At 34.0% G+C, this 27530-nt stretch overlaps 1 protein-coding gene across 1 annotated transcript; it reads left to right on the forward strand.

Moving 5' to 3' along the window:
* The first annotated feature begins 1783 nt into the window (after positions 1 to 1783).
* On the forward strand, positions 1784 to 27530 carry LOC115963411 (translation factor GUF1 homolog, chloroplastic). The gene is made up of 22 exons (XM_031082406.1): positions 1784 to 2157; positions 2262 to 2438; positions 2996 to 3082; positions 4027 to 4083; positions 4256 to 4321; positions 7404 to 7466; positions 12491 to 12535; positions 12655 to 12755; positions 15200 to 15296; positions 15473 to 15544; positions 17235 to 17389; positions 17492 to 17549; positions 18629 to 18709; positions 18833 to 18919; positions 21886 to 21957; positions 22322 to 22456; positions 22601 to 22674; positions 22904 to 22991; positions 23227 to 23304; positions 25082 to 25157; positions 25673 to 25713; positions 27307 to 27530. The coding sequence occupies exons 1-22, from the start codon at positions 1861 to 1863 to the stop codon at positions 27400 to 27402; spliced, it is 2103 nt and encodes a 700-aa protein (XP_030938266.1). The 5' UTR covers positions 1784 to 1860; the 3' UTR covers positions 27403 to 27530.

Below are 27530 nucleotides of genomic sequence, written 5' to 3' on the forward strand. Positions count from 1 at the left end.
GGAATGAAATGAAAAAGAATGAAAATAATAATTTTAAAATATTCTTCCCTTCCCTTGTTTGAGAGTTTTAATGGAGGGAATGGAAAGTCAATTCCCTTATTTGGGAGTTTAAGACCTCGTTTGGGAGGAGAGAATGGAATGGAATAGAAATGAATGAAAAGAATCATTTTAGAATATTATTTCCTTCCCTTGTTTGAGAGTTTTAATGGAGGGAATGGAAAGTTCATTTCCTTGTTTGGGAGTTTAAGTGAGAGGGAATGAAATGAGTAGGAGAGAACACTCATTCCTTTCTATTCTTTTAAAACCTCAAATTTTCATTTTTCCCCCGAAATTGGGAGGAATGAGAGGGAATGAAATTAGATTAAATGATTTTTTTTTTTTTTTTTTACTAAAACTCTCAAAATACCCTTATATATTCAACCATTTATTTTAAAATAGGGGTTTAATAGTAATATTATCATAAAATGATTTTATTCCATTTCCTTCATGTTGCTCCCAAACAAGATTACTTACATTCCATTCATTTTCATTCATTTCCATTCCTTTATTTTAAAACATCTAATCAAGGTTATTTAATTTAATTCCATTCCATTCTTTTCCATTCATTTCCCTTATTAATACATTCCATTCCATTTCATTACCTTATAATCATTCCATTCCATTCTATTTCCTTATAAACTACCAAATGGAGCCTAAGTGGGAGAGAATTGAATGGGTAGGAGGGAACACTCATTCCTCTCTATTCCCTTAAAATATCAAATTTTCATTTCCCTCGAAATTGGGAGGAATAGGAGGGAATGAAATTAGATTTAATGATTTTTTTACTAAAACTTCCAAAATACCCCTATATATTTAATCCTTTATTTTAAAATAAGGGTCTAATAGTAAATTATCATAAAATGATTCCATTCTATTCCCTCCATGTTACTTCCAAACAAGATTACTTACATTCCATTCATTTTCATTCATTTCTATTTCTTTATTTTAAAACATCCAATCAAGGTTAGTTAATTCAATTTCATTCCATTCCTTTCCCTTACTTAAATACATTTCATTCCCTTATGATAATTTCATTCCATTCCATTCCATTATGAACTCCCAAACGAAACCTCAAAGAAGATAGAAAGAAAGAAGAGAAATAGTGTTTGATCTGTTAGGGACAAAATTGTCTTTTGAGGACTAAATTGGTGGGTTTTAAAATATTTTGGACCTAGTTGGTGTTATCATAAACCTCAAGGTAGGTTTGTGAAATTTACCCTTAAATTTTGTATTGACCAATTTACTCTCTAAACTTTAAACAGCTACTAAATCAATACTTCAATTAGTTTACCATTAATGAACTAACAGAATGGTCACGTGACTTTGTTTTTTAAAGTCCGCATGAGTCCCACGTGACCATTTCGTTAGTGCATTAACAACAAATTAATTAGAATATTGATTTGGCAGTCGTAAAGTTTAGGCAATAAATTGGACAATATAAAAATTCACGTGTCTTAGTCATTAGTCCAGAGTTTAGGGAGTGTACAAACATTTTCCCCCCAAAATTGACTAAAAATTGAAAATAAGAGAGACCCAAATTAATAGCTACCAAAATATAAGGACTAAATGAAGAAGACCGAGAATAGTATTTTGGGGATTTTGTATTTTATTGGCATTATGCCATCACAAACGTTTTTTTGGGGAAATTCATCACAAACGTTTTTAGCGCAACAACTGTTAAAGGGCAATATAATTACATTTAAAAAAAAAAAAAAGATTTAAAAGGTATTATAGTGTAAGGATATGGTTAAGCGGGCAATACAAAAGAAAGAAACAGAGAGAGAGTGAAGGGAGAGGACCAAATTAATTCAAAGTGGTGAAATGGCCGCAGGCCTCTACTCTCGCGCGCTCTTCTTATCCATTAACAACAACAACAACAACAACAACAACAACAACTATCATCAACACCATTGCTCCCAAACCTTTCGCTTTAGTTTCGAAGAAAGAAGAAGAAGAAGAAGAGTAAGTCGTAGTAGTAGTAGAAGCTTCTCTTCGCTTCCACTTTCTCTCTCCACCAGCAGCAGAGTCTCTTCTCCTTCTTCTCGGCCAGTTCTTTGCCAGTCCTCCTCCACCGACCTTGATGTCGCCGTCCAAGCCGGACAAGATCGTCTTCTCAAGGTAAGGTCAAACTTTTACATTTTTTGTTTTGTTTCAATAGGATTGGGAGTATTTGCTTTGCTTTGCTTTGCTACTTCATTTTTGTTTTGCTTTTGAAATTGCAGGTTCCAGCGTCTAGAATAAGGAATTTCTGCATCATTGCGCATATTGACCATGGAAAATCAACTTTGGCGGATAAACTGCTTCAAATTACTGGAACTGTGCTGAAGCGAGAGATGAAGGAACAGTTTCTTGATAACATGGATTTGGAAAGAGAGAGAGGCATCACTATCAAACTACAGGTATATTGATTCATTTCTCAGTTTCTTTATTGTATTCTTTGTCAACTTTACTAATTCAGTGTTACCTCAGGTTTGTTGATTAGTTCTTGAAGGTTTATTAGATTTAGGTTTGTTGATTAGTTCTAGATGCGATAAATTATTGCCGATTGTCCATAAAGTTTACACTCTAACAAGTTGAGTGTTGACAAGTTTCAAATTTAGGACCACTTGTTTTAATACCACGATAAATTACCGATTGTCTCAAAAGTTCAGGCCGTTAGCAAGTTGTGAATTTAATTATTTAACCATTATTCTAACAAGTTGTAATTTGAGTTTGATCGCTGTTTCGTATAGAAAGTGTGTGAAAGGAAGGGAAAGGAAGAGATAATATATCTTTAGTGTTAGGCATGTGAGACATTGTATCATTAAATGTGGTGAGGCACATCATTCAATGATGCATTTTGAGATCATTATCTCTATTTATAATCGACACCTTTAGTGTTTTGTGATCTAGTTTTGGTTTCTTTGATATATCTTTTGCGTTTGAGAAATTGATTTTTTTTTTCTATTTGTGACAGGCAGCTCGAATGCGTTATGTGTTTAAAGGTGAACCATATTGCCTGAATTTAATTGATACTCCAGGGCATGTGGACTTCTCTTATGAGGTATGCCAATGTTGCAAACTAGTTGGTCAGTATATGGTGATCTTACTCACTTTAATATTCCAATGATTTATCTTTAAGTATTTCCTGTCTATTATCCTGCTAGTTTGTATTACACTTATCATTGGACATTTTACCTTTGTGCTCTGACATTTTTCTCCAATGCTTGACTTAGTAGTATAAGAAAGTAATACCCCATGTTTAAGACTAAGGGCATAGACATACTAAATTCAATTCACAGAATTCTACATTCTTGGTCTTGTAAGCACTGTGTATCAATGCCCTTATGTGTCCTTATTTTACTAATCTTTAGTATCGTCCAAAGTTGTAGATCATGCTGCTTCCGGTGTATGGCTTTTTTTCTTCTTGTATCTCAATTTCATTGTAGCCAGATTGTGATGTAGTGTGTCATTGTTCAGGAATCCCTTTGCTTTAACCTGAAAAGAATTAAATTTTTCCTGTACTCTTTTGCTTTATCAATGACTTTTGTGCACAGTTGTTGCTTCTCTTACATCTCTTCATATTACTAATTGTCTTGCCTTTGCCTATGTTAGAGACTTACAGTTACTCATTATTATATTTATATTGACTTGTTTATCTTATATTAGCTAAAGGGTATTCTTGTAATAATGCCATATCATCCTTAACATAAATATCTGCTATGGTGAGGGACTAATCAATCAAGTGCTAAACCTATTTTCTTCAAATCTTTCTCTGCCCACTCTTCTCTCCCTCTTTCTTTGCACCTAACCTTAGTCTTCCATAATTTACAACTTAACTGCTTACTTGAGTGATGAATCAAATAATTAAGCATAGATTTTCACAGTGGTTTCGACAGTCACTCATTATCTCCATTCTCTGACGTGTTTCAGTCAGAAATTTAGTAGCATTGCATAGAATTAAATGAATGTTTTGGATTTTTGTTTTATTCATTTATCTACATCTAGGTTTCTCGATCTCTTGCTGCATGTGAGGGAGCTCTCCTTGTTGTAGATGCTTCTCAGGTGAATCTTTATCCACTTACATTAGTTGTTTTAACTTAATCATTCATAACATTAAACATGCCACATATAATGTGGTATGATGAAACTTGAAATTAGCTATTTTTCTTCTAAAACTCTTTTGTTACTACATCCTCCACTGCTAGCATTATTGATTATGTTTATTATGTTGTAGGGAGTTGAAGCACAAACACTTGCTAATGTTTACTTGGCCTTGGAAAACAACCTAGAGATCATCCCTGTAAGTAGGTAGTTGTTCTCACTTTTATTTTATTATTTAGTTTTTGTTGATCTTGGTGAGATTTTTTATTTTAGCAAATTTTTGTAATTTTTTTCACATTAATGAATTATAGTTGCTTTAATTGTGAGTTAGTCATAAGCAGTTGGAAAGGCTTTTAAGCTCTTTGAATGCAGTGGTGATAATTCTTGAAAGCATATTCATGGGATTGGCTTTAGTGGCACTTTTAGTTTGAGACTACTTAGAAAATATATAGAGATGAGTGAAATGTAGTTGCTTTAATTGTGAGTCATTTATAAAAAGTAGGAAAGGCTTTTAAACTCCTTGAGTGCAGCGATGATACTTAAAAGCATATCATGGGATTGGCTTATGTGGAACTTTTAGTTTTGACATTGCTTAGACGATTTATATATTTAATCACCCTATTTGACGTAGAACAAAAGGGTCATGGGGTTGTCTTGGGAATTAAAAAATGATTTGATGAGAGTTTTGATGGCTATTTGGTAGAAGAAAGTGTGTGCGATTTAGGGTTTCAATAGGTAAAAGAAAAGGGTTTGATTTGGGGTTGCAAGGAAGAATGAAAAAAGAAGGTTTTATGGTGTTTTGGTGGGCCCCACGCATTTGTGGGACCCACATGTTGTGAGAGGGGTGCTCCATGAGATTATCTCATAAGAATTTTCGGGTGTTTAGAGGCCATGAATAGTACCACAAGAAGAGAAGAAGAAAAGAGAGAAAAGAAAGGGAGAAAAAAATACACGTAGGCCAATATGCCTCAATGCTCAAAGCACTCAATATTTTCATTAATAAACTCCCTCTATTTATTACACTGTGTACAAATATATGTAAGGACTCTTTCTTGTACTAGTACTATTAGGACTCCTCACTTGACTAGGAACCCAAAAACCTACTAAAAGACTAATTGACTAACTTGAACTCAAAGAAAACAAAACCCAAGATACTTAGGATCTCCAAAAAATTATAGACTCAATTAAACTACTAAAATAACTTTAATTTGCAGGGATTTTTTTCCCTTGAATACAAAATTGACCATAAATTTTAAAATAAAAACCTAGATTATTTTTTTGGATTTGTAAACAAAACTTTATTGAAAAATAAAAAATAAAGGTACAAAAAAAATATTTACCTGGGTACACATGGAGTGTGTACAAAGGAAAACAAAACTCTATACAAAACTACATAAATCTCGAAATTCCAACAAAGAAGAAAAGGAAAGAGCACTAAAAGCAGTTATCCACTCAAATAGAGATAGAATGAAACTGCACTTCAACTCAATGATAGACCGCTTCTCCCCTTCAAAAGTTCTGTTGTTCTGCTCCCTCCATATAGTCCATATAATACAATGCAGAATAGCACCCCAAATAGAAGCTGCTGAATGTCACCGAAACCCTCCATGCCAACAAGCTAGCAACTCAACCACCCGGTTAGGCATAACCCAAGGAACTCCACCAAGTTGAACACAAACGACCATAAATTATAAGCATAAGAACAATGAAAAAGTAGGTGATATACCGATTCCCCATCACTCTTACACATACAACATCTATTGACAAGACAAATATTCCTCTTCCTTAAATTATCTAGTGTGAGGATCTTTCCCTTAGCAGCTGTCCAAGTGAAAAAAGAGACCTAAGGAGCTTTCACCTTCCACTTAAAACACAACTTTTATTTCAGTTGGACTTCACATGTGGGCTCCCTTAAATAAATCTTGAATAGTGAATTTGCAAAGTAGTAACAAATTAATCTTCCATGGCTGCATCCCTATTCCTAATATTGAACTTTTTTATTTTTGCAAGAAAAAAAAAAATTCAAAATTTGCTGCTGGAAACATGTATGCCAGCTGCTTGTTTATTGGTTTCCTCGTATGGCCAACTGCCCCTTTACATAGATGCGCTGTTTAGATTACTAAGGTCCAATCCTAAAATACCACTTCTCTTAACTGCCTTTGGGCCTTAAAAGAGGGCATGCTCCAGCCATGTTATGGACCTTATGGCTGCTTTGAGTGCTGCATTTTTTTTTTTTTTTTTGATAATGAATAGCATTATATTAAATACCAAAAAAGAGTATACAAGGAGAAAAATTAAACTAAAGCATGAAAAAGAAACATAGAATGGGATGTAGATGTGTTGTAAGAGTGGTTATGTAAAATAAATAAAGTGGTTTTTTGTGATGCAAAATGCATTTTTTTTTATGCATAAGCGGATGAATGCTCTAAAGCATAAGGATTCTAGGAACTTCATTAAAGAGTATTGTATAGGAGTAGAACAGTATGATGCCCATCCAAAGAGCGTCTTCAAAAAGAGAAACTTGAGATTTGGAAAAGATAGTTCCTTTCCCTCAAACGTGCATTGATTTTGTTCCATCCGGTTGCGCCACATTAGACAAACTGGAACTGCCCTTTAGAGTTTCACACTTCTGCTGCTGCATTATAAGCCTTTGAAGAGGAGTATTGGTTGAGAATATAAATGTAAATCGAATTTATAATGCTTAAATGGGTTATTCATCAATCATCATCAAATACTTAATAGTAAAGCTCTCAATTGGCCTGTAACAGTTTGTGCTGGGCATAAATTTTGACCTAATCGGTAAATCTTCTAAAATGGTTTTGGTGGCCATTAATATCATTGTGTGCCCATACTATCAGAAATATCCTACTGTTTAGTACTGGGGAGCAAAAGCGTGGAACTATATTTGACTGGGGGGGATTGTCAGTTAGAACGTCTAATGAAATAGTACCATGCCAGTTTATCTGGTCATCTAAACTTCATCAGATTTTTTTTGGCTCTTGCATGTCACAACTCACTTGTACTGATGCCATAGATAAATTCTTCTCAGTGGCCAGTGCTAATACTCATATGACATGCCACAGAAGCTCCAAAAAAACATGTCCATGTAACTTTACATGAATTTTTAAAAGTTTGGGATTACTTGCAAACTTCTTGATATTGTTTTTTTTCTTCAGTTGTTGATGTTTGTTTCATTTCATAATCCTCAGTCATGACAATGCATAGACAGGTGAAATTATATTTTTGTGTGATATTATCATTGACAGACCATTCTGTTACAGGTTTTGAACAAAATAGATCTTCCAGGTGCTGAACCAGATCTTGTTGTTCGGGAGATTGAAGAGGTTGGTAAAATGAAAGATTCTATGTCTAACGGGTGTGTCGCATGTATTGATGCTTGTAATTTTATTGGGTGGCTGGGATGCTGGAAAAGAGAATCATATACTATATAGTTAAAGTTAGGTCTTGGAAGCTGTGCTTTTGTCAAGTGGATATCCTCCCCTTTAGCTTGGATAGTCCTCACTGCAATATAAATACGTTAAAATCATCAAGCTAATTCTACTTGAGATGAAATTCTATTATCAAATTTCAATAAGTTGAAATTACCATTTTGACCAAATTCTATTATTAAATGTTTGAAAAAATTAACCTGTTAGGGTGCAGCCTAGTGGTGGGAAGCTTGGGATGAGCTGAAGACCCAGACATCCTTGGTTCAAATCCCCACTAAGAGTTCTACTGATTTCCTGATACATAGTTTTGGTAGGTGGGCTTATGTATCCAGGGTTGGCTCCAAATGGCCTTTGCCTTGGTGAGGTTCCAAGTCATAAAAAAATTGTTTGAAAATTTTTTTTATTCATTAATTTAAGTTATTTTATTCATCTACGATAATTTTTAGTTCTAATAAAAAAATAATCTTACATGATAAGCAGTAGTCATATAACTTAAGGTGATTTTTTATTTTATTGTTTATTTTCACTAATATTTATGATCTTACTTTACATATGAATTTTAATTAATCTATGTATTGCAGGAGCATACTGCAATTTGTATAATTTTTTAGGCCTATTGTCTATAAAATTTGCCTTTGCTTGTTAATTGAAGTGGAGCGAACCCTCCTAAATTGCCCATTTCAGTAGGACAAAAGGCCAAATATGAACCAAACTCAATTCCACCTCTGGCTTTTTATTTTTTAAACCAATGCATCTAGCATTTAGTTTTTTTTTTTTGATCACTAGTATGGCATCTAGATTTTGTTTTGATCAGTCATATAGCATTTAGATATATATGGAAGAGTAGTATAACCAAGACCAACTATTCATAATGGGCTATCATTTGCAAGAACTTTATTTATTGGGTTGAGATATTTTTTTCTTCAAATATAGTTCAGGTTCTATTTAAAAAAAGAAAAAATAAAAAAATTCTATATCCATCCATGAAAATTTAGAATATTCTACATTTTTTTCCTTTTGTCCACTCCCGTTAATTTTTTTGCTGAGATGTCTAATGAAAGAGACAAAAATAGAATTTGGACAATATTTTAGGGACAAAAATAGAACATAAACTATATTCTTTTCATTCGTAAAATATAGGCTAAGTGCTATATCGGTCCCTGAAAGATGCATTCTGTCAGACACACCAACAAAAAACTTAATGAAAGTGGATGAAAGAACAAAATGGGGAACATTTTAAATTTTCAGACTGAAATAGAAAATTTTAAAATTTAGGGAAGAAAATAGAACATGGACTTTCAGAGATGAAAAGAATATTTTTGGCTATTTATTTTCATTGGTCATTTTACCACTACACCATTCTCCACTAGAAATTCTGTTTCACTTAGAAAATACTTGCACATCATGGTGAGTAATTAGCAAAACAGGGAATCAGCATGGTTCGCAATCTTGAAAAAGGTGAATAAAGTGAAAAATGTAGAGCGTTATGGCTTAAGGAAGGGGATAGGAATACAAATAAGGACCGAAGGTTATGTAGGGAGAAGACATAAGAGGAAGAGATAGGAAGAAGCATATCTGTTCCACATAGAAAATACTTGCACATCATGGTGAGCAATTAGCACAACAGGGAATCAGCATGGTTTGCAATCTTGAAAATGGTGAATGAAGTGAAAAATCTAGAGCATTATGGCTAAGGAAAGGGATAGGAATACAAATAAGACTGAACGTTATATGGGGTGAAGACATAGGAGGAAGACTGGAAGAGATAGGAAGAAGCATAATCTTGTGGAGAGAGGGAAGCAGAGGTGGGTGAAAATAGAGATGGAGACATGGTGAGAAAAGAAGACAGATAATGCTCTGCCAAATTTTTTAACATTAATTCATATCCATGGTCTTGATTTTGTTTTGTACAAAGGAGGTTAATGCACTGGCATCTCAAAACCCAGGAAATGTTTTGAACTCATGTGAAACTAGCATTTTCCTTTGAATAATCTTTGGTGTGGGGGTATCCTTTAAGGATAGTGTTTGCTAATTTTTCCAATAGAGATAAGAATGAGAATGCAATGGTGACTAAAAAATTACCCCTCTTTTACACTGATGAAAAGAATTGACCCTTTTTTTGTATGCTTGTCTTGTTGATGGAGTGAAATAGTTGAACTTTTGAACGAGTGGAATGTTCCACTTGTGAGCCTAAGGAAGCGTTTCTTTAATAGGTAGTTCTATCTCTTTCAATCTATTTAATATATATTGCTCCCTGGCCCGCTTAAAAAAATCAATACTAATATTCTTTAGTTTTATTGTTATTGTTGTTGTTATCATCATCATCATCATTATTATTATTATGAAGAAATGCTACTAGAAGTTATGTTAAAACTTTGGCCCCTCCTTAATAATAACTTGATTTTTTTTTGTTCTTTTTTGTTTCATGAATTTATTTTATGTATTTTTTATATTAAGTTTTTTTTAACATACTTCAATATACTATAGTCTCTTTTACATATCCAAATTCATTCAAAAAACAAAGAAAATCTTTCCTATTTTATAAATGTCGGGAAACACTATCTGGATGTGATCCAACGGCTATTGCCTCAGCCTATTTTAGACCACTATCCAATTCTTTTGGAGGCAGGGGGAATGGCAAGAGGGAAAAGCCCATTCAGGTTTGAGAATATGTGGTGGAAGACAGATGGGTTTGTTGATGGAATTCAATCATGGTGGAATCAGCGTTCATTCTATGGTACTCCTAGTTTTGTGTTAGCCAAGAAGTTGAAGGCGTTGAAAGAAGATACCATACTGTGGAATTGTAGGGAGTTTGGGAATGTAGGCATAAATAAGAAAAAAATTGCTGGAGGAATTGAAGAGGTTGGATGCTAAAGAAGGGGTGTGGGACTCTTAGACGTGGAGAAGTGCGAAAGAGAAGAATTGAGGTCCCAAGTAGTGCGACTCGTATCCTTGGAAGAGATTTCTTGGAGATAGAAAATTAGAAATCGAGGATGTTATGCATTAAGGAAGATGACTATCATATAAAGTTTTTCCACAAGATGGAAAACCTTCACAGAAGGTACAATCATTTGGGTATTTTGGAGGTGGATGGGGTGTGTATGAGGAGGAATCTGAAGTGGCCTCTCTGATAGTACAGTTTTATCGAAAACTATACCAGGAGACTGAGATATGGTGACCTACGGTGGAGGGTTTAGATTTTGAGCAAATAGGGGAGCTGGATAGGGGATGGCTTGAAAGGCATCCCTTTGTTTGTTAGTTCTCTGCTTTTTTGTAATTAACTTCATGTTTTTAGTATTTCTTTTCTCTTTTTGTACTTTTTGACTACTTTGTGCTATCCATGCGTTTTGTAGTATTTTCAATGAACTTTTTCTTTCCTATCAAGAAAGAAAAAAAAAAAAGATCGGTGAAATAGCCTAGCTATAGGCTAAAAATCATAGTTATCTTTCAAGAGTGATAAAAAAACTAATAAGACCCTAAATTCTTTGTCTCTAGGACAGGATACTAAAAATACTAAAAGTTACTGACTTATTGTTTAAGGTATATTATTTTAAGTACACACACTATCATCTCTTTTATATGCCAAATTTTATTTAAAAAAGAAAGAAAATATTTTGTATTTTATAAATGTCTTTTAAGGTTCAAAACCTATTGAAAGAATATGAAGATTAGAGAAAATAATGAAGCTAGAATTTTAATAGAAGGGAAAATATTATAGTTATCTTTCAAAGTGATATAAAAAAAATCTAACATGACCCTAAACTTTTGGACTTTAGGTGTCATGTGCTGACTCATCATTGGCATGATATTGTCCGCATTGGATTGTCCCTCACCAATTAGAGTCCAAGGTAGGACCTCTCCCTACCTTGCTGATGTGGGACTCAACCAAGATTTGGTTTTACCTCACCTCACCTCACTGAAGAGTTCTTTTGGCCTTTTGGATCACCACAATCCACCCCCCTTAATTGCCACATGTCCCCATGTGGGATCTACCCACCATCCCGTCTGCATAGGGGATAGCTTTGATACCATTCTGTCATGCCCTTACTCATCATTGGCATCATATTGCCTCTTTGTTGAGTGACACAGCCTTATCCCTCAGGGTTTTAAAAGGCCTCAATAGTAATTAGAGTCCAAAGCCAAAAGACCTCTTAAGTGGGGTGAGGTGAGGGAGAACCAAATCTTGGTTGAGTCCCACATCACCTAGGTAGGGGGAGGTCCTACACCTTATATGGAAGCCTTGGACTCTAATTGGTATTGAGACCTTTTAACACCTTGAGGGATGAAGCTATGTGTCACTCAACAAAGAGGAGAATATCATGCCAATGATGAGTTGGGGCATGGCAGAATGTTGAGGCCTTTTAAAACCTTGAGGGATGAGGTTGTGTCATTTCCAAAGAGGACAATGTTATGCCAATGATGAGTTGGGGTGTGACATTAGGACTCTAAAAACACTGATTGTTATCCTTCATAAGTAGAGTTTTGACTTTGAAAAAGAAAAAATAATAAAAAAATGGCTTAGTCATTCAAAAAATCCTTCACAAATTAAGAAAATATAATGAATATGTTATTATTTTGTGGGTTTTCTTACATTAAGTATTAATTAATAACCACATGTTTGTATATACCTTTGCCCCCATATTTGGAATTTATTGACAGTACACTTTTGGTGGGTTTATTTATTTATTTATATTTTTTTAAGTCAGAGGAGCATCTCTCTGTATACTTCTTGTATACTTGGATGAACCCCTTCAGTATCTTTTTTCCATGAATTTACATATCAAGTTAAAAAAATGGCCAATCGTTACTGCTATAGCCTCATTGCAGTATTCCTGCCCAAAGGTTTACAATTAGAAAGACATCATTTCTAGTGGGTCAATTTCTTAAGTGGTTCTAAGTCAAACACATTTTCAATGTAGGTTGTTGGGTTGGACTGTAGCAATGCCATACGCTGTTCTGCTAAGGTCAGTTTTGATAATTTTTTCTTTTTGTTGAACACATGGCATGCATCTTTACTCATCCAAACGTATAGTAAAGAGTCTATATATATATATATATATTTGGTGTTCCTTCTCTTATGTAGGAGGGAATAGGTATAACTGAAATTCTTGATGCGATTGTTGAACGGATTCCCCCACCCAAGGATACTGCTGAAAGGCCATTGAGGGCTTTAATATTTGATAGGTATATATTTGACTTGACCACATAGTTTTGTTGGAAATCAACTTGATGTTTCATTATTCTCTTGTTTTTCGTTTCTTATACCTATGTTCATACTTGTCTGCATTGTTTGTGTGCCTGAATGTTCCCTGTACATTTTTCTTCCTTCACTTGTTATTATTACTTTTACACTATTTTGAATGCTAGCACAGGAATATTTTGCAAACTAATATTATACAAGTTAAAATAAGTTTTCGTTCTTGAAGTCATTGAACTTAATATGCTTGATAAACTATTTTAGTCACAGATTTTAAAACTGTAAGATCTTCCAAAGTAAGGGAAACTGTATAGAGTTACATGACAACCACCACCCCCACCCAAATAGTAGTACAATACTCAAACAATAATATCAGAAAACTATTCTTGGAGGGAGCCTAATAATTGTACATTTGAGGATTTGCAGAGCTTGGGGGATCAGCTTCTAGCCTCTTTTGTAGGCACTTTATTTGATTGGTCTCAAGCTTGGGGATTCACATCTAGTGATTTAAAACAACAAGTCTATCACCTGCCTAGGTATTACCGGTTACCCATAACACTCTAAAGGCTGTAAAAGCAAGAGTCCACAACTCTTGAGCTGTAGGACAGTGAAGTAGCAAATGCTCAATTGTTGATGATTTTTTGGCAAAAAAACAAATATATATATTTTTGTGGAGAAGCAATTTAAGGTTTCAATTGGGTTGGGTTTCTATTGGCTATTAATTTTTGAGATAGGTGGGACCTTAGGCCTAGGCCTAGAGTTGAGCCTATCTTTGACACAAGTTTTGTCACATGGACTTTGCCAAAATTTACAACCTAACTCAATTGTTATTATTGTGTCAATTAACCACAAAGACAAAGTTGGACCAGCTGGTTTCCATCAATTTCTATAATTTCTTCTCCATGTTACATGGTAGTAGCGAAGAAGCAGAGGTACTTGGTAGCAAACCTTTGCAGTAGGACTTAATAATGCCCTATTTTTTGGAGTTTCAATTAGTGGATAGGCTTAATGCAATTTGGGACTATATTTACAGTTTAATGATGTTGGAGTCTGGTGGTGCTTGGAAACCCCAAAAACTGCACATGTTTCTTAATTTTTAAATTTTATTGGAGTTTTCCCCTTATAACAGTTACCGCCATTAGTATTTTCTCTTAATGTGTCCACGCGTGTGTTAGTCCTGTCTCCCTATTTGATTAAAACCATTGTATTATGATTAGACATGTCAACTGGTGTTTCACCCAGGACTGCTTTTTGAGAAAATTTTTGGTCATGCCCAGTAAACGTGTGTCTGATATAGAAAACAATAACATCATATGATGATCCAGACATACGCAAATGTGATGTAATACATTCACAAAGAAGAGATCCATTGATAGGTGGGACTATAGAGTGGGGATCTATGCTCCCAATTTCTGATAGCTGGCATGATTTGCAGCTGCCACTGATATGTCAATTTTCTTTGGATTTTCAGAGATAGTTGGGATGAGAAAATGGGGGACATGGCCCTAAAGAGGGCCCATTAGAGTGAAAGAATCCATGTAGCTGACCCCAGTTAGTTGGGGTGATTAAAATTTTGCAACCAATGGCTTTGAATCTTTGGTGAACTCACCAAAGTTGTAAACATGAGAATTTGAACTAGAATTGCCTTAGAATTAAGAATCAAAGTTGGAATTATGGAGAAAAACTGGAGAAACAGAGTTTCTGTCCAGGTTTGAAACTAAGTTAAGTTACATAAAAAAAACTGATTCTACTCTTACATAACAAGCCTATTTATAATCTTTAACCATTAGGAAATAAACTAGCTAATTGTTACTGTTAAATCACTGATTGTCCCAAAAGTTTAAGCTATTAGCATGTGGTAAATTCAATCATTAAACCACACAATTCTAACAATTACATCTAGGCAGGCTATCAAAACATAAGTCAAAACTGAAATTAATGAGAATATATGGCAGATTTGAGATGTCAAAATAAGGGGGAGGTCGGAAAGAGTGGCTGGCTGTTTGGCTTGTAGAGGGTGGCTGATTGTCAGTCTTAAGAGTAGAGGGGTTGGTTGGCTGGCCTAAGGGTAGAGGGTGGCTACATCAACATGGGTGCACATCTATAGAATAATGATATGCATCACCAAACTGGTCTCTTTGTTTCTACTGTCTTGAACATTTTAATCTCAAAACATAGGTGCACATCTCCAGAATAATGATATACATGTTTCACATATTCTATCATGTCATTATATTCTTCGTATTAATACTGTCATCCATCTATTTTTGAAAGAGACAGCAGTTCTGCCCTTATGCATGTAGTTGCCTTAAATGGTCTGAAAAAATCTTCTTCTTTTGGTCAATTAATTGCCTTTGTGGTTATAGTACTTACATATGGCATTGAACTTCATCCTAAGTCATATATTTTGCTTCCTTGAATCTATATGCAGTTACTATGATCCATATAGGGGTGTTATAGTATATTTTCGCGTCATCGATGGGAGCATAAAGAAAGGTGACAGAATTTATTTTATGGCCAGTGGGAAGGTGAAATACTTGTTCTAGTCTTCTATCCCCCAATTTTTATATTGATGGGATTATCTTCTGATTTGAGGCCTTTTATTCATTGTTTTGTACACTACTTGTTGCTTTAATGCCATACTTGACTCAAAGTTTATTCAAAGTAGTGCTAATTTTTATACCATTTATTCATGAAACGACAGGATTATTCTGCTGATGAAGTTGGAGTTTTGTCTCCTAATCAGTTGCAAGTTGAAGAACTGTTTGCTGGTGAGGTAAATTAATACATCTCAATAATTTGGTTATAGTATGATATGTATCTGCATGGCTTCAAGTAATTTGTTCTTGTTGCTACTGCTCTTTCTCTCTCATATCCTCGCATGAGCACGCATGTGTGTGAGAACACACACACAGAGTGACATGGAGCTGATATGGGTACTAAACTATATGAATAGGCAGTCCTATTTTGGTGTGCAAATGAAATTAGGTCAGTAGTGGAATTATATGGTTGTCCAAAGAAGTCTTCCTCTTTAGATTTTCAATTTCATATTTATAGATTAAACATGATTCTTACCTAATACACCTACACCTCCTGTTTATGAAGCAGAACTTGTGATAAACAAACAGGTAAAGAAGTTTAATTTTTCTAGCTAAAAGTGTCAATTTTTATTTCAATCAAAGCCTAAGTTTCTTACTTATATTAAAATATAAAGTAAAAATCAAATCCTAAGTTTCTTTGAGGAAAAAACCTCTGTGGGGCGGGATTGTGGAGGCATATTAGAAGTGTGCAGTTCAAAATTCCATGGTCTATTAGAATCCCCTCGTTGCCAATATGTGGCCTTCAAATCTTAATCAGAGCTAACATCACTCTCTCTCTCTCCCCCTCCCTTTTACCACTATTCTGTGGTCTTTTTCAAATTGTAGTTAAAAAACATGCTATGGTGAGTGACTTTTTGATATTAGGGATGGAGTAGTGCATTGGACCAGTCTTTGTGAGGCCAGTGCAGGATTGAGATTGGAATCTTTTAACAAGTTGTTTGACCTACTTTATACTGAACGGATTCAGTTTGAGACAAAGGATAGAGCATGTTGGATTCTAAATATTGTATGTTGATAGCGTGGGCAAAACTTGGAGTGATGGTGGTTAGGGCTGCTGTGATCTCTTGTGCAACAATGATGGTGACTTAAATAGAAAACATCTTATTTTCTTTCTTTCAAAAACACAATGGAAAATTTTTTTTTGGGGAGGTTTTGGTTGTTTGGGTACAAGTTTATGGTGGTCGAGTTGTTGTGATAGGTGGATTTTGGGAGTCAATAGGAAAACTATGTCAAATTTTGCTACAATACCAAAATTGATGCAAAATAACGAGTTCTGATACAAAAATTGATGCACATATTCTCAAAGGAACTGAGAATCAACAAAGATATACAAATAAAATAAACCTAGAACCAGCATTTAGGATTGGTTGGAAGTAGCACCAAGCAAGAGAAACAAGACCTAGGAATCAACACTTGGTTGGTTGGAGTAAGCACCAGATCATAGAAAAATTTTCAACTGAAATTTATTTATCATGAGCTTGTCTTGATAGGAGTACAGTAGCAGGTTTATATAGACTACTAGGACAAAACCCTAATCCTAATTGACTTGGGTCAAAGCCCAATTATTGAATTATGAAAATAACCTTGACTCTAGGAAATAAAATAAAATACTAATTAGCTAATAGATGTAGAGTAAAATCCAATGTACCAATAGTAAAGATACAATTGACATCTAAAATTAAATAAACTAAATTAAAATAGAATTTTCTTCGCGCTCCCTGCATCATAGACACTTTAACCTTCTTGTCTGGAGTTTTATCAAAGCAATAATCCTTGGTTTCACATTTTCTAATGAAAATATTGTTGCCAATGCTGTGGAAAGACATTGATAAATCTGTATAACTATGTCTCATTCTACCTTTTCAGGTAGGCTATCTTTCAGCTTCTATAAGATCAGTTGCAGATGCTAGGGTGGGTGACACAATTACACACTACAGTAGAAAGGCGGGAAACTCACTTCCTGGATACGAGGAAGCCACTCCTATGGTGTTCTGTGGCCTGTTTCCTGTTGATGCAGACCAGTATTGATCTATTGCTTGTTCTTGTCTGTTTTCTGAATTCTAGAATGGAACTTTTGTGCCCCCTTGGCTCTGGATTCATTCTATTTCTTCCTATGTTGCCAGGTTCCCTGAGTTGCGTGATGCACTTGAGAAACTGCAACTCAACGATGCTGCGTTGAAGGTGCAGTAGTATATGACCATTGTGCTATATAAACTAAGCACCTCTTTTTTAAGTTTCCAGCCATGAAATGCATCTAATAATCATGTAAAAGCTTATGTTGAAGTTTAGTAGGCAAGATTGATGTGAAAAGACTCAAATTTCCAATACTCTTGTCTAATTTATCCTTGTTAAAAATGATTACCTACAAAAAAGAAGAAGGTTAAGTGATTAAATTTACCCTATCCCAATAACTTAAACTTTTGGGATAATTGGTAATTTAACAATAAGCATTTCTAAAGAAATTGATTTTAATTTTGTGATTAAAAAATATACATTTTTCTTTAAGGCATTAAGTCCTTATCTTATACAAAATGAGTCTTATAAGATAAAAGATTGGCCCTAGACGCTAAGGGTAACTTTTGGTCCAAACATCCCTATATAAAATCAAATGTTGATACATACATATGTAAATTTGGTTGGAAACACTTGAATTGTCAGGATGATTTAAAGGACTTGACATCTTGCTTGCACACTTACTAATCAAAGTGAAGTACCCATGTTGGATATTCTAGAATTGCATTTCACTTTTACAATTTCAACAAACATTTCAATAAATGTTTGGTTTTATAAATTGGGTTACGATAAAAGGGAAATTGACATTTGAGTGGAGTTTTAACATGTTCTAGTGAACAACGTGACTCATGCTTTTTCGAAGGATGTGCTCTTTTGAAAAACATGGGTTTAATTGAAAAGATTGAAAATTAAGTTTCATTTTGCACTTTTTTCCCGCTTTTTCTTGCCCTCTATAAAAGAACTTAATAAAATTTTCTTAAATGTCCTCGGTCAATCTTTATGGTTAAGTCTAAGGTGGCTTATTGTTTGAAATTTAATTGATTGCTATGCCTAGGGATAAGCTTTACATGATTATCAAACTACAAAACATAAATTCTTTATTTGCTATCTGGCTCAAGTTTCTGCAATATGACTACCCCATATATGTTAAGTTGTTATACCTCAAGCGTTTGACGTTGACAGAGAGTGAGCCGACATTGATAAACTGAATTTAAGCTGCTTTCCTTGATTCGATAACATTTATGCAGTTTGAACCAGAGACGTCAAGTGCCATGGGTTTTGGCTTCAGATGTGGGTTCTTGGGTCTTCTCCACATGGAAATAGTTCAGGTATGCTTTCTTTTCTATGAAGCATCTGCCATTTTCCTCTAGTGATCTTTCACCAGTAATTTAAAATGTGTCTGAACCTTTCAAGTCTTGTATATGCCCTTACAAATTTTTCTGTCTTTACAGGAGAGGCTCGAGAGGGAATACAATCTGAGCCTGATCACTACAGCGCCAAGTGTTGTATATAGAGTGACTTGTGTAAATGGTGATACTGTAATTTCTTCTCGATCCTAAACTCATTGCATTTGTTTTTATTTACATATTTCAAGAATATGAGATGAATGTTTATATTTATCTATTACTAACTGCCATCTATGCGTAGGTTCCAAGCTCTTAGGGACAGGAAAACTTGAAATTTTGATTAGGACAAAGGTTGGCTTCAAACAAATTTGAAGCCATCTTCCAATTCATTATGTAACAATTTATAAGACTATCTGTGTATTATTTAAACAAGTGATATGACTCATTAAAAAAGTCATGTGACTAAAACTACACATGGATAGTCTCTTCAATTGCCACATTATGGGTTGAAGCAAATTAAAATTTTTCCTTTTGATTAAGTGGCAACATATTTCTTATTTTCTTATCAAAATTAACTCTGCATCAATGATTTGTAAGAATGATGCATTTTTAAGGTTTTAGTATGGTTGTCATGTTCTCACACCTTAGCCTACACTAACCATAATGATATATTCATTTGGCTGGGGAATTCAAGAGCAATAGGTAAGTTTATTGGCAAACTAACTGTACAGCCAACAAGTTTTCCTTTCCTTTTTCTCCATGCTAGTATGGAAAAATACCATTAGATAGGTAAGTGAGGACAATTTTAGTGGGATGCCCTTTTGGCGTAATCTTCAATTTAATATCTATATTGGGGATTTGTTACACTGTCACAAATATTTATCTTGTGTCTTTGTTAATAAGTAATTTTCATAACATTACTGACATAGGAAAAATTGGAGAATTTTCTATGTTTGTTTGTGGTGGGTTAGATAGGAAAAATTGGAAAAATTTTCTATGTTTGCTTGTGGTGGTTTATGGTTTAGGAGGATTTATGGATCTAGGGTTTAGACTTTAGAACCTTTTAAAAGAAGGGTGTTGTAGGAGAGGGCAAAGATTAGATTGAGGTATGAAAAGAGGGTAGAGGAAACAATATCAAATTTCTCCACAATATGTTAATAGTGTGGTTGTGGTGGGTTTAGGTTTTAGAAGATTTGGGCATATTGGGTTTAGAACCCCTCGAGAAGAATGGTTAGGGTTCAAAACACAATATTTAAATGATGGTTGAAAAGAGAAGTAAATGAAATAAAAAGGTTACCTATCAAAAAAGAGAAGTAAATGAAATGAAATAGAATGTTTTCTAAAATCTGTGAATGGTAATGTAAATAGTACACGGTGAGTAGTGCCGCTGAACACTAATGTTAAAAGTAATTCATTTATAGTACCAATGAACAGTAACCGAAAGAAAGGTTAGAGGAAGAGAAGAAAGAAAGAAGAGAACGGGGGGAGAAAATAACCCTAATGCAACTTGCTTTAATACTCAAAATGCTCAATAATTTATCAATCAACTCTCATTTGTTTGAGTACAATAAAGCACTTACATAGACTCTATTCTTAACTTCTAGGAGGACTAGGACTTCTACTTTAACTAGTAAACCAATACTATTTGAATTAAACCGCAGCCCAAGCATAAAGACCCATAAACAAAATAAGACTTACTAATAAAAGAAAACTCATGGCCCATACCCAACATTGTTAGATTACTAAGATACCCTTAACTCTAGAATAGCAAATACAATATAAAAACCTAATTAACTACCATAGACACTTATTCTTGGGCTTTTCCTTAACCTTAGGCTTCTAAAGAGGATAATTTTTCTCGAACCATGCTATGGTTGCACCATCAGGGGGCATTTGGCTAGTGCTTATTTCATAGAAATTTACGGAAGAAAAAAGGTATTGAGCTTGAGGGAAACATAGGGGCTGAACTGGGACCTGATATAAAGGATTCAGGGTCTTGATCAGCAGTGGTTTCAGCAGATATTTTGCCAAGAATAATAGCTGACAACTTATCCAGTGTTTCTTTAATAGGTGATAATTATTTGAGCATTGCTTCTATGATTTCACCTTCCCACTTAATTGATTCAAAATCTTCTTTGTTCCTTCATATTCTTGAGAAAAAGCCTTAAACACTCTAATTCCACATTAGTCATCATTATCTTTGATGAGAAAATTTGTTGAGAAGTTGGTGAAAGCAAAATTTCAACAAAGAACTTGTAGTAATATTTCAGCTCTAATACCAAATTAATGTAGGGAAAATTGGAGACATTGTCTACATGTGCCTGTGGTCAATTATGGTTTAAGATGATTTGTGGATTTAAGGTTTAGTACCTTTTAAAAGTAGGGTTTCATAGTGAAGGGACATTATTTGATTTATGGTTGAAATGATGGAAAGAGAAATGGAAATTGAATTTGTCCACAACCTATGAACAATGTGCATGAACTGTGTGGGTGAGCAATACTCATGAACACTTTTACAAGAGAGAGAAGAAGAAAAAGCATAAAAGAGAGAAAATAAGAGAGGAAGAAGAACAATAGGGCCAACATGCCTCAATACTCAAAACACTGGATATTTTATTAATCAACTCCACCTTGTTTGAGTACAACAACATATTGATTTACCCTATATCTTAACTTCTCCTAGACTCCTACTTTTACTAGAAAACCAAACCCTAATGGACACAAACCAAAGCTCACACATAAAATCCCAACTAAATAAGACTTAATCATAAAATAAAACCCAAGGCCATCAACTATGGCCATTGGCCTGCACCCAACAATTGCAAAATTACTAAATACCCTTGATTCTAGAATAACCAAATATATAGAATATAAAAACCTAATTAACTATAACGGACACTTACTCTTGAGTTTTGTCTTAACCTTAGGCTTCCAAAGAGGGCATTGTTTCTCTAACCACGCTTTAGTTACACCATCACCAGCATCTATTACTTCACAGCAATGTTGTCATCCTTTTATTTCTTTTCATTGATCTGATGTCCATATTTTCTGAATGTATATTGATGATGTTATATTCCCTATTTGCAAATAAACCTCTTTTATTTAAACTAGATGTCATGTTGACCTCATTGCCAATTTCAATCTCAATATTCTTAAAGGTTGAATGCTCAAACCCATCTATACTTCCTGAACCTGGAAAGAGGAGGTTGATTGAGGAGCCATTTGTTAAGGTTATTTCTTGTACCTTAAGATATTTATTGCAACTTGAGATATTTATTTCTTTCGTTAGAACTATGATTAAATGCTTAAATTCACAATTTCCTAATAGCTTAAACTTTTGAGAGAATCGGTAATTTAACATGGTATCAGAGCAGGAGATCTTGAGTTTGATTCCTAACTCTACTCTACCTCCCATTTAAAATATTAAAAATACCACATGTTGGGCCCCACTACCATTTCCTAATAGCTTAAGTTTTTGGGAGAATCAGTAATTTAATAGCTTCATTTAAATGTTAAATTAATCAAAGATAAAAATGTATTCGATTTTTGGCTTGAAAAATTATGTGTTATTTCATTTTGAAGTAATACTTACAGATTGAGATGCTTACGCCAAAAGACTATATTGGTCCACTTATGGAGCTGGCTCAAGACAGAAGGGGAGAGTTTAAAGAAATGAAATATATTACTGAGAATAGAGCATCACTCACCTATGAGTTACCTCTAGCAGAGGTAATGTTTTGCATTATTGTATTCAAGTTGCCTTGATCAACTCCCTTGTAGATCTCTGTTTAGCTAATGTTTTCTTTTCTTATAGCATCCTGATCCATTTTATTTGTGTTTTACCTTATCTGTTTTGTAATCTTTATATTACAGATGGTAGGTGATTTCTTTGACCAGCTGAAGTCCAGAAGTAAGGGTTATGCCAGCATGGAATACACATTTGTTGGGTAAATGGATATAATTTTTGTTTCTCTATTATATGGAATTGATAGTATAGATTTTTTTTTTTTTTTTTTTTGGCGAAATGAATAAAAAATTTCATTCTAAAAAATTGAAGGTTCTCAACTTTCCCTTTTCTGACTTAATGGATGACCTATGTATTTTAACATTTTGCAAGGGAGATGCTTTTTTATCTTCTCAATAACTTATCATTTATTCTGACCTTTTGATTTACAGGTACAAGGAAAGTGAATTATTAAAACTTGACATTCAGATTAATGGTGATAGTGTGGAACCATTGGCTACTATCGTGCACAGGGATAAGGTGATTCTAATTTTGTTTAAATCATGGTAGTTATATATAGATTCTTAGGAAAAGTGTATATATATAGTACGTACATCTTTGTGTGTGTGTGTGAGAGAGAGAGAGAGAGAGAGAGATGTTACTTATATTGTTGTGTCCAACATGTATGTTCTGAGTTGGACACTCTACTACGTGTTTGTCAAAATTTAACATTGAGAAAGGTGTTATGAAATCAACTCTAGCTTCCTTTTTTCAGGCATATGCTGTGGGAAGAGCTTTGACTCAAAAGCTGAAGGAGCTTATACCTAGACAAATGTTTAAAGTACCCATCCAAGTAAGATATTCTCTTTTTTTAGTTTATGCAACATTAATTCTAAGTGGTGCAAAAGCCTCGGTGTGATAATGTTTACTGCTTTATTATTGAAACAATTGCTTAAATGCCATCCTCAAAGTGCAACCTGAACCTCCCACCAAAAATGCCTTCTACTTTCTTTTTCATTTATTGCAAACATGGATTGGAAATTTTTGATAGCAAATGAGCTCTAGCTAGTGGCACTTAATTCTCTCACAACAATGGGAGTGCATTGTAACTTACCAAATTTGAATTTGTGCTTTGGAGTTTGGATTCTACTTCTCCCGTAAACATTCCCAAACCATCTAGTTAACAAAAAAATTCAATAATAAAAATTGACCCAAATTATTACTCGTGCAGTAGAAATTTTGCTATAGCTTATTTTGAGAAACATTGAGACTTCCAAATCTACCTCTTAACATTGTGGTGGATGTCTTCTCTCACTGGATAGGGATGCATGGAAGGCATCTTGAACTACTAATAGACTTTCTTATTACTTACTAAAAAAAAAAAAAAAAAAAAACCCAATAGATCCTGAGGATCTTGAATTAAACTAAACCAGCAGCTTGCTCAAGAAAGAAAACCTAAAGTTAGAGTTGATATCAGCTAGACTAGGCAATCTAGCGTCTCAAGTTTGCCCCTTATCAAGCTTCTGAGACATCTTATCTTTGCTTTTTCTTGAACTTCTTGTTGGCATCTAGGCTGAGAGTAATTTAAAATTATCTTATTTGTTCACTCTATTTTGCCCCCAAATAACAGATACATTTATATGTGACCACTAAATTAAAATTGAGGTATATGAGATTTATGATTTGAAAATCATGAACTTTACTACTAGACCGATTGCCAAGAATTCACTTATGTACCATTTTTGGCTCCTAGTTTTCTACAAGTTCATGGAGAAGATTGGCTACATCTGCTTTAGCAATGAAGTTGCACCAAAACCATGATTACTTAGGGCATGTTTGGTAAATTGTAATAGACACTGTAATGTAATAATTATTCTTATGGTTTGGTTATTCTTTAGTTTGGTTATATTTTTATTACAAGGAATAATCATTCCTTATGAATAGCTATACTTCAAAATGAGGAATAAGTATTCTTTTTTAAAAGATTGTATTAGCTATTCCTTAGTAAGTGCAATAATATTAAAACTTAATATATTTCCAAATAAACAAACTTTTTATATACATCTAACAATTATAAAAATAAAAAATCATAAAAAATAACACATATCTCTCTTAAATTTTAAAAATAACAATTTTTAAGGAGATATAATTGTATGAGTAAGAATTTTCCTAAAATAAATGTTAAGTTTTATTCTAATGTTATAACTCACAACCAAACTAATGAACATGTTTATTTATTATATTACAACACATTTTATTTCTAGTAATAAAGATTTCAATTCCTATCGTAATCCTCATTCAGTGTACCAAATATTCCCTTAATATATATGTGTGTGTGGAGGACATACCACAATCTATAGTTGGTGTCTTTGTATTATGAAATTTCCTACAATTGACTTGAACTGTTATAGCTCCAAATACATTTGAATTCACTCAGTACCCTGGTTGTCTTAGTGTCTTAAACCACTAAAATATTTTCTTACTTGTGTTCAATTTTTCCCCCTCACTGATATCCTATTCTAGTATCATCTATATACACAGAACACATAATTCTGGGCTTCACTTTGTTAACTCTTATTAGCCAGTAATGCTAACTTGGTTGCAACATTTATGTCCTATATCCATTACAGGCTTGCATAGGTTCAAAAGTGATTGCTAGTGAATCTTTATCAGCAATTAGGAAGGATGTTTTATCTAAATGCTATGGTAAGATGTTCTTCTTTCTTTTAAGAATGTTTGGATATATTTGAAGTCTAGTCTTCTCACTCATGTAGGATCTTCTGTGTATTTACTTTGCTCAAACATCTCTTAAGGAAGTAGATAAATGTTTATCATAGGATATACAGCTGCCAGATTGTAATTATGAATCGAAACCTCTAGCCAGCATCTTGGGGCCATCCCCAAGGGATTTTTCCCTATAATCCGTCCCACACACACCGGTGGGAATAGTCAAATGCTTGAAGAGCTTTGAACACCCTTGGTAGTAGGGGGAAAATAAGGATTGTAATTCTGGAGGAGCACAATTCCTTTCTCTTGCCTTCATTTATCAGCTTTGTATATATTCTGTAATGCAAGGACTTACAAAACCTTTTTTCTCTAATAAATAGAAAATGTTAATTTTTACTTTTTCTGAGTTAACATTTCCTTCCTTTTGTCCCTCATGTGACTGGTGTTGATAACTAAATAACATGAATGTTTTTCATTCTTGTTAATTCTTGTAGGTGGGGATATTTCAAGGAAGAAGAAACTGCTTAAAAAACAGGTGCTGCACTTGCCAAAATTTATTGGATTTGTTAACAAATTATATTTTGTATTGATGTTGCAAGGATGCAAGTACAGCAGAAAAGCATATAATCTTATTAATTGGTGGTCGTTTGATGAAGTGCTAACTATGAACCTCTGCTCAGGGCTACACTTGAATAATTAATATTTTAGATTTTGGTTGAAGAGTCCATTACTCAAAGTGGGAAACCTTTTTTTAAATGATGAAATAATATGTTCAAAGAGCCGGGTATGCTCCATGGATGTGCTTCGAATTATGTCGGCTCCTTGACCTGAAAGTACTGAAATATAAGACATAGGTATATATAAGAATATTGGTGGCATGTTTCATTAACTATGAATCCCAATCTAGGAGGCATGTTGCATCTCCTATTGTTCCTCTAGCATTTTGCTCCAGTCTTTTCAGAACTGCTTTCTGCATGAAATCTTCATTTGTATTTCTTGTAATGCTGTTCTTTCCACAATTTCAATGGTCAGACTTTGATTGGCAACCATGATTCTGTGAGTTCTAGATCAAATAGATAGGCTTTTAATGAGTTCAGAGCTGCGTCAATCTGAGATCTCAAAAGTGTCAATCAAGACAAGTAAATTGTGATTGCTATATACTTGCTGCAACAAAGAAAGAATGTAGAAAAGAAAATTTATTGAAAATTATAGCAATATAATGGAAAAAAGTCACTTACATCCTAGAATTGCCTTCAGAATTAGCAATACAGTTGTAGGGTTGAGATAGTTACCCATTGTGATGATGACGTGTATGTCTTTCATTTCTAGATTCGTCTTGTTATGTCTAGCTGAGAAGCATATATGAGGTGAAATATGCCCTATGTGGAAGGTTGATTATATTACTAGCTTAAAGATTGGAGGTTACGCCGTTAAAAATGTTCACTTGCTTTACTTTACAGTCTCAACATTAAGTGCCAATAGGAGATGGTTATTCAAGAAATTGATCCGCTTTGTAATTGTTTCCTTATGGACATGTTCACCTTGATTTTATTTTATTTATCTTTCTAGGGGTTGGTGGTGTGTAGATATGCGTACTAACACGTACTAAGGCTGGTTAAACTGGTCTTGAAGACCATTGTATTTCAGAGGATTCCTATCTAGATAAATTTTGTTTAAGAGGACCATGGAATGTCGTGTTTGAAGAAAATTTAAAGAAAAATTAAAACCTAGGTGCTTTAATATGTGCAAACAAATATGTGCTTTAGGTACAACTCATCTTACATTGTCAGACAACACGGGAAGAGTTACCACTATTGGTAGTTCAATATTGGAAATTTGCAATGTCACTAGCATCTGTCTATGTTATTGTGGAATGGGAAGAGTATTCGTTATCTGATAGATCAGAGGAAACAAATTCTTTCAAATTTGTTAGTAAATTGTAACTGTACATATTAAAAGTTTCCAATACAGTTTTATTGTTTGTATTCAACTGTAGCAAATCGAAAGGTCTTTTAGTTTGTAGTAGTTTGTACTTGAGCTTTGTATATTTAACTGACTATTCCTATAATGTAAAATCCGTGATTTGCAGTTAGTATTGTGCATAAGTGTTTCCCTTTTTTTTTACCAGGCTGAGGGAAAGAAAAGAATGAAGGCAATTGGTAAAGTTGATGTACCTCAAGAAGCCTTCATGGCTGTCTTAAAACTTGAAAAGGAGGTATTGTGATCATAATTCTTTGTAGCAAGAAATGATGTGAAATTATTGTGAAATTACAGTTATTGTGGGAAATATGAGAGGCTTTTGCAATATTTTCATCTTTGTTTTCGTGCTGTTAGTTTAGGTCCTCATTATGA

The sequence above is a fragment of the Quercus lobata genome, chromosome 10 (assembly GCF_001633185.2).
Source record: "Quercus lobata isolate SW786 chromosome 10, ValleyOak3.0 Primary Assembly, whole genome shotgun sequence".
NCBI lineage: Eukaryota > Viridiplantae > Streptophyta > Magnoliopsida > Fagales > Fagaceae > Quercus > Quercus lobata.

Bases quoted from the DNA above. Each gene is read 5' to 3' on its own strand.
- LOC115963411 (XM_031082406.1), top strand. From the start codon at position 1,861: ATGGCCGCAGGCCTCTACTCTCGCGCGCTCTTCTTATCCATTAACAAC. The intron at 12,756-15,199 runs GTATATATTTGA...ATCTATATGCAG, and splicing joins AGGGCTTTAATATTTGATAG to TTACTATGATCCATATAGGG. The intron at 15,545-17,234 runs GTAAATTAATAC...CTACCTTTTCAG, and splicing joins AAGAACTGTTTGCTGGTGAG to GTAGGCTATCTTTCAGCTTC.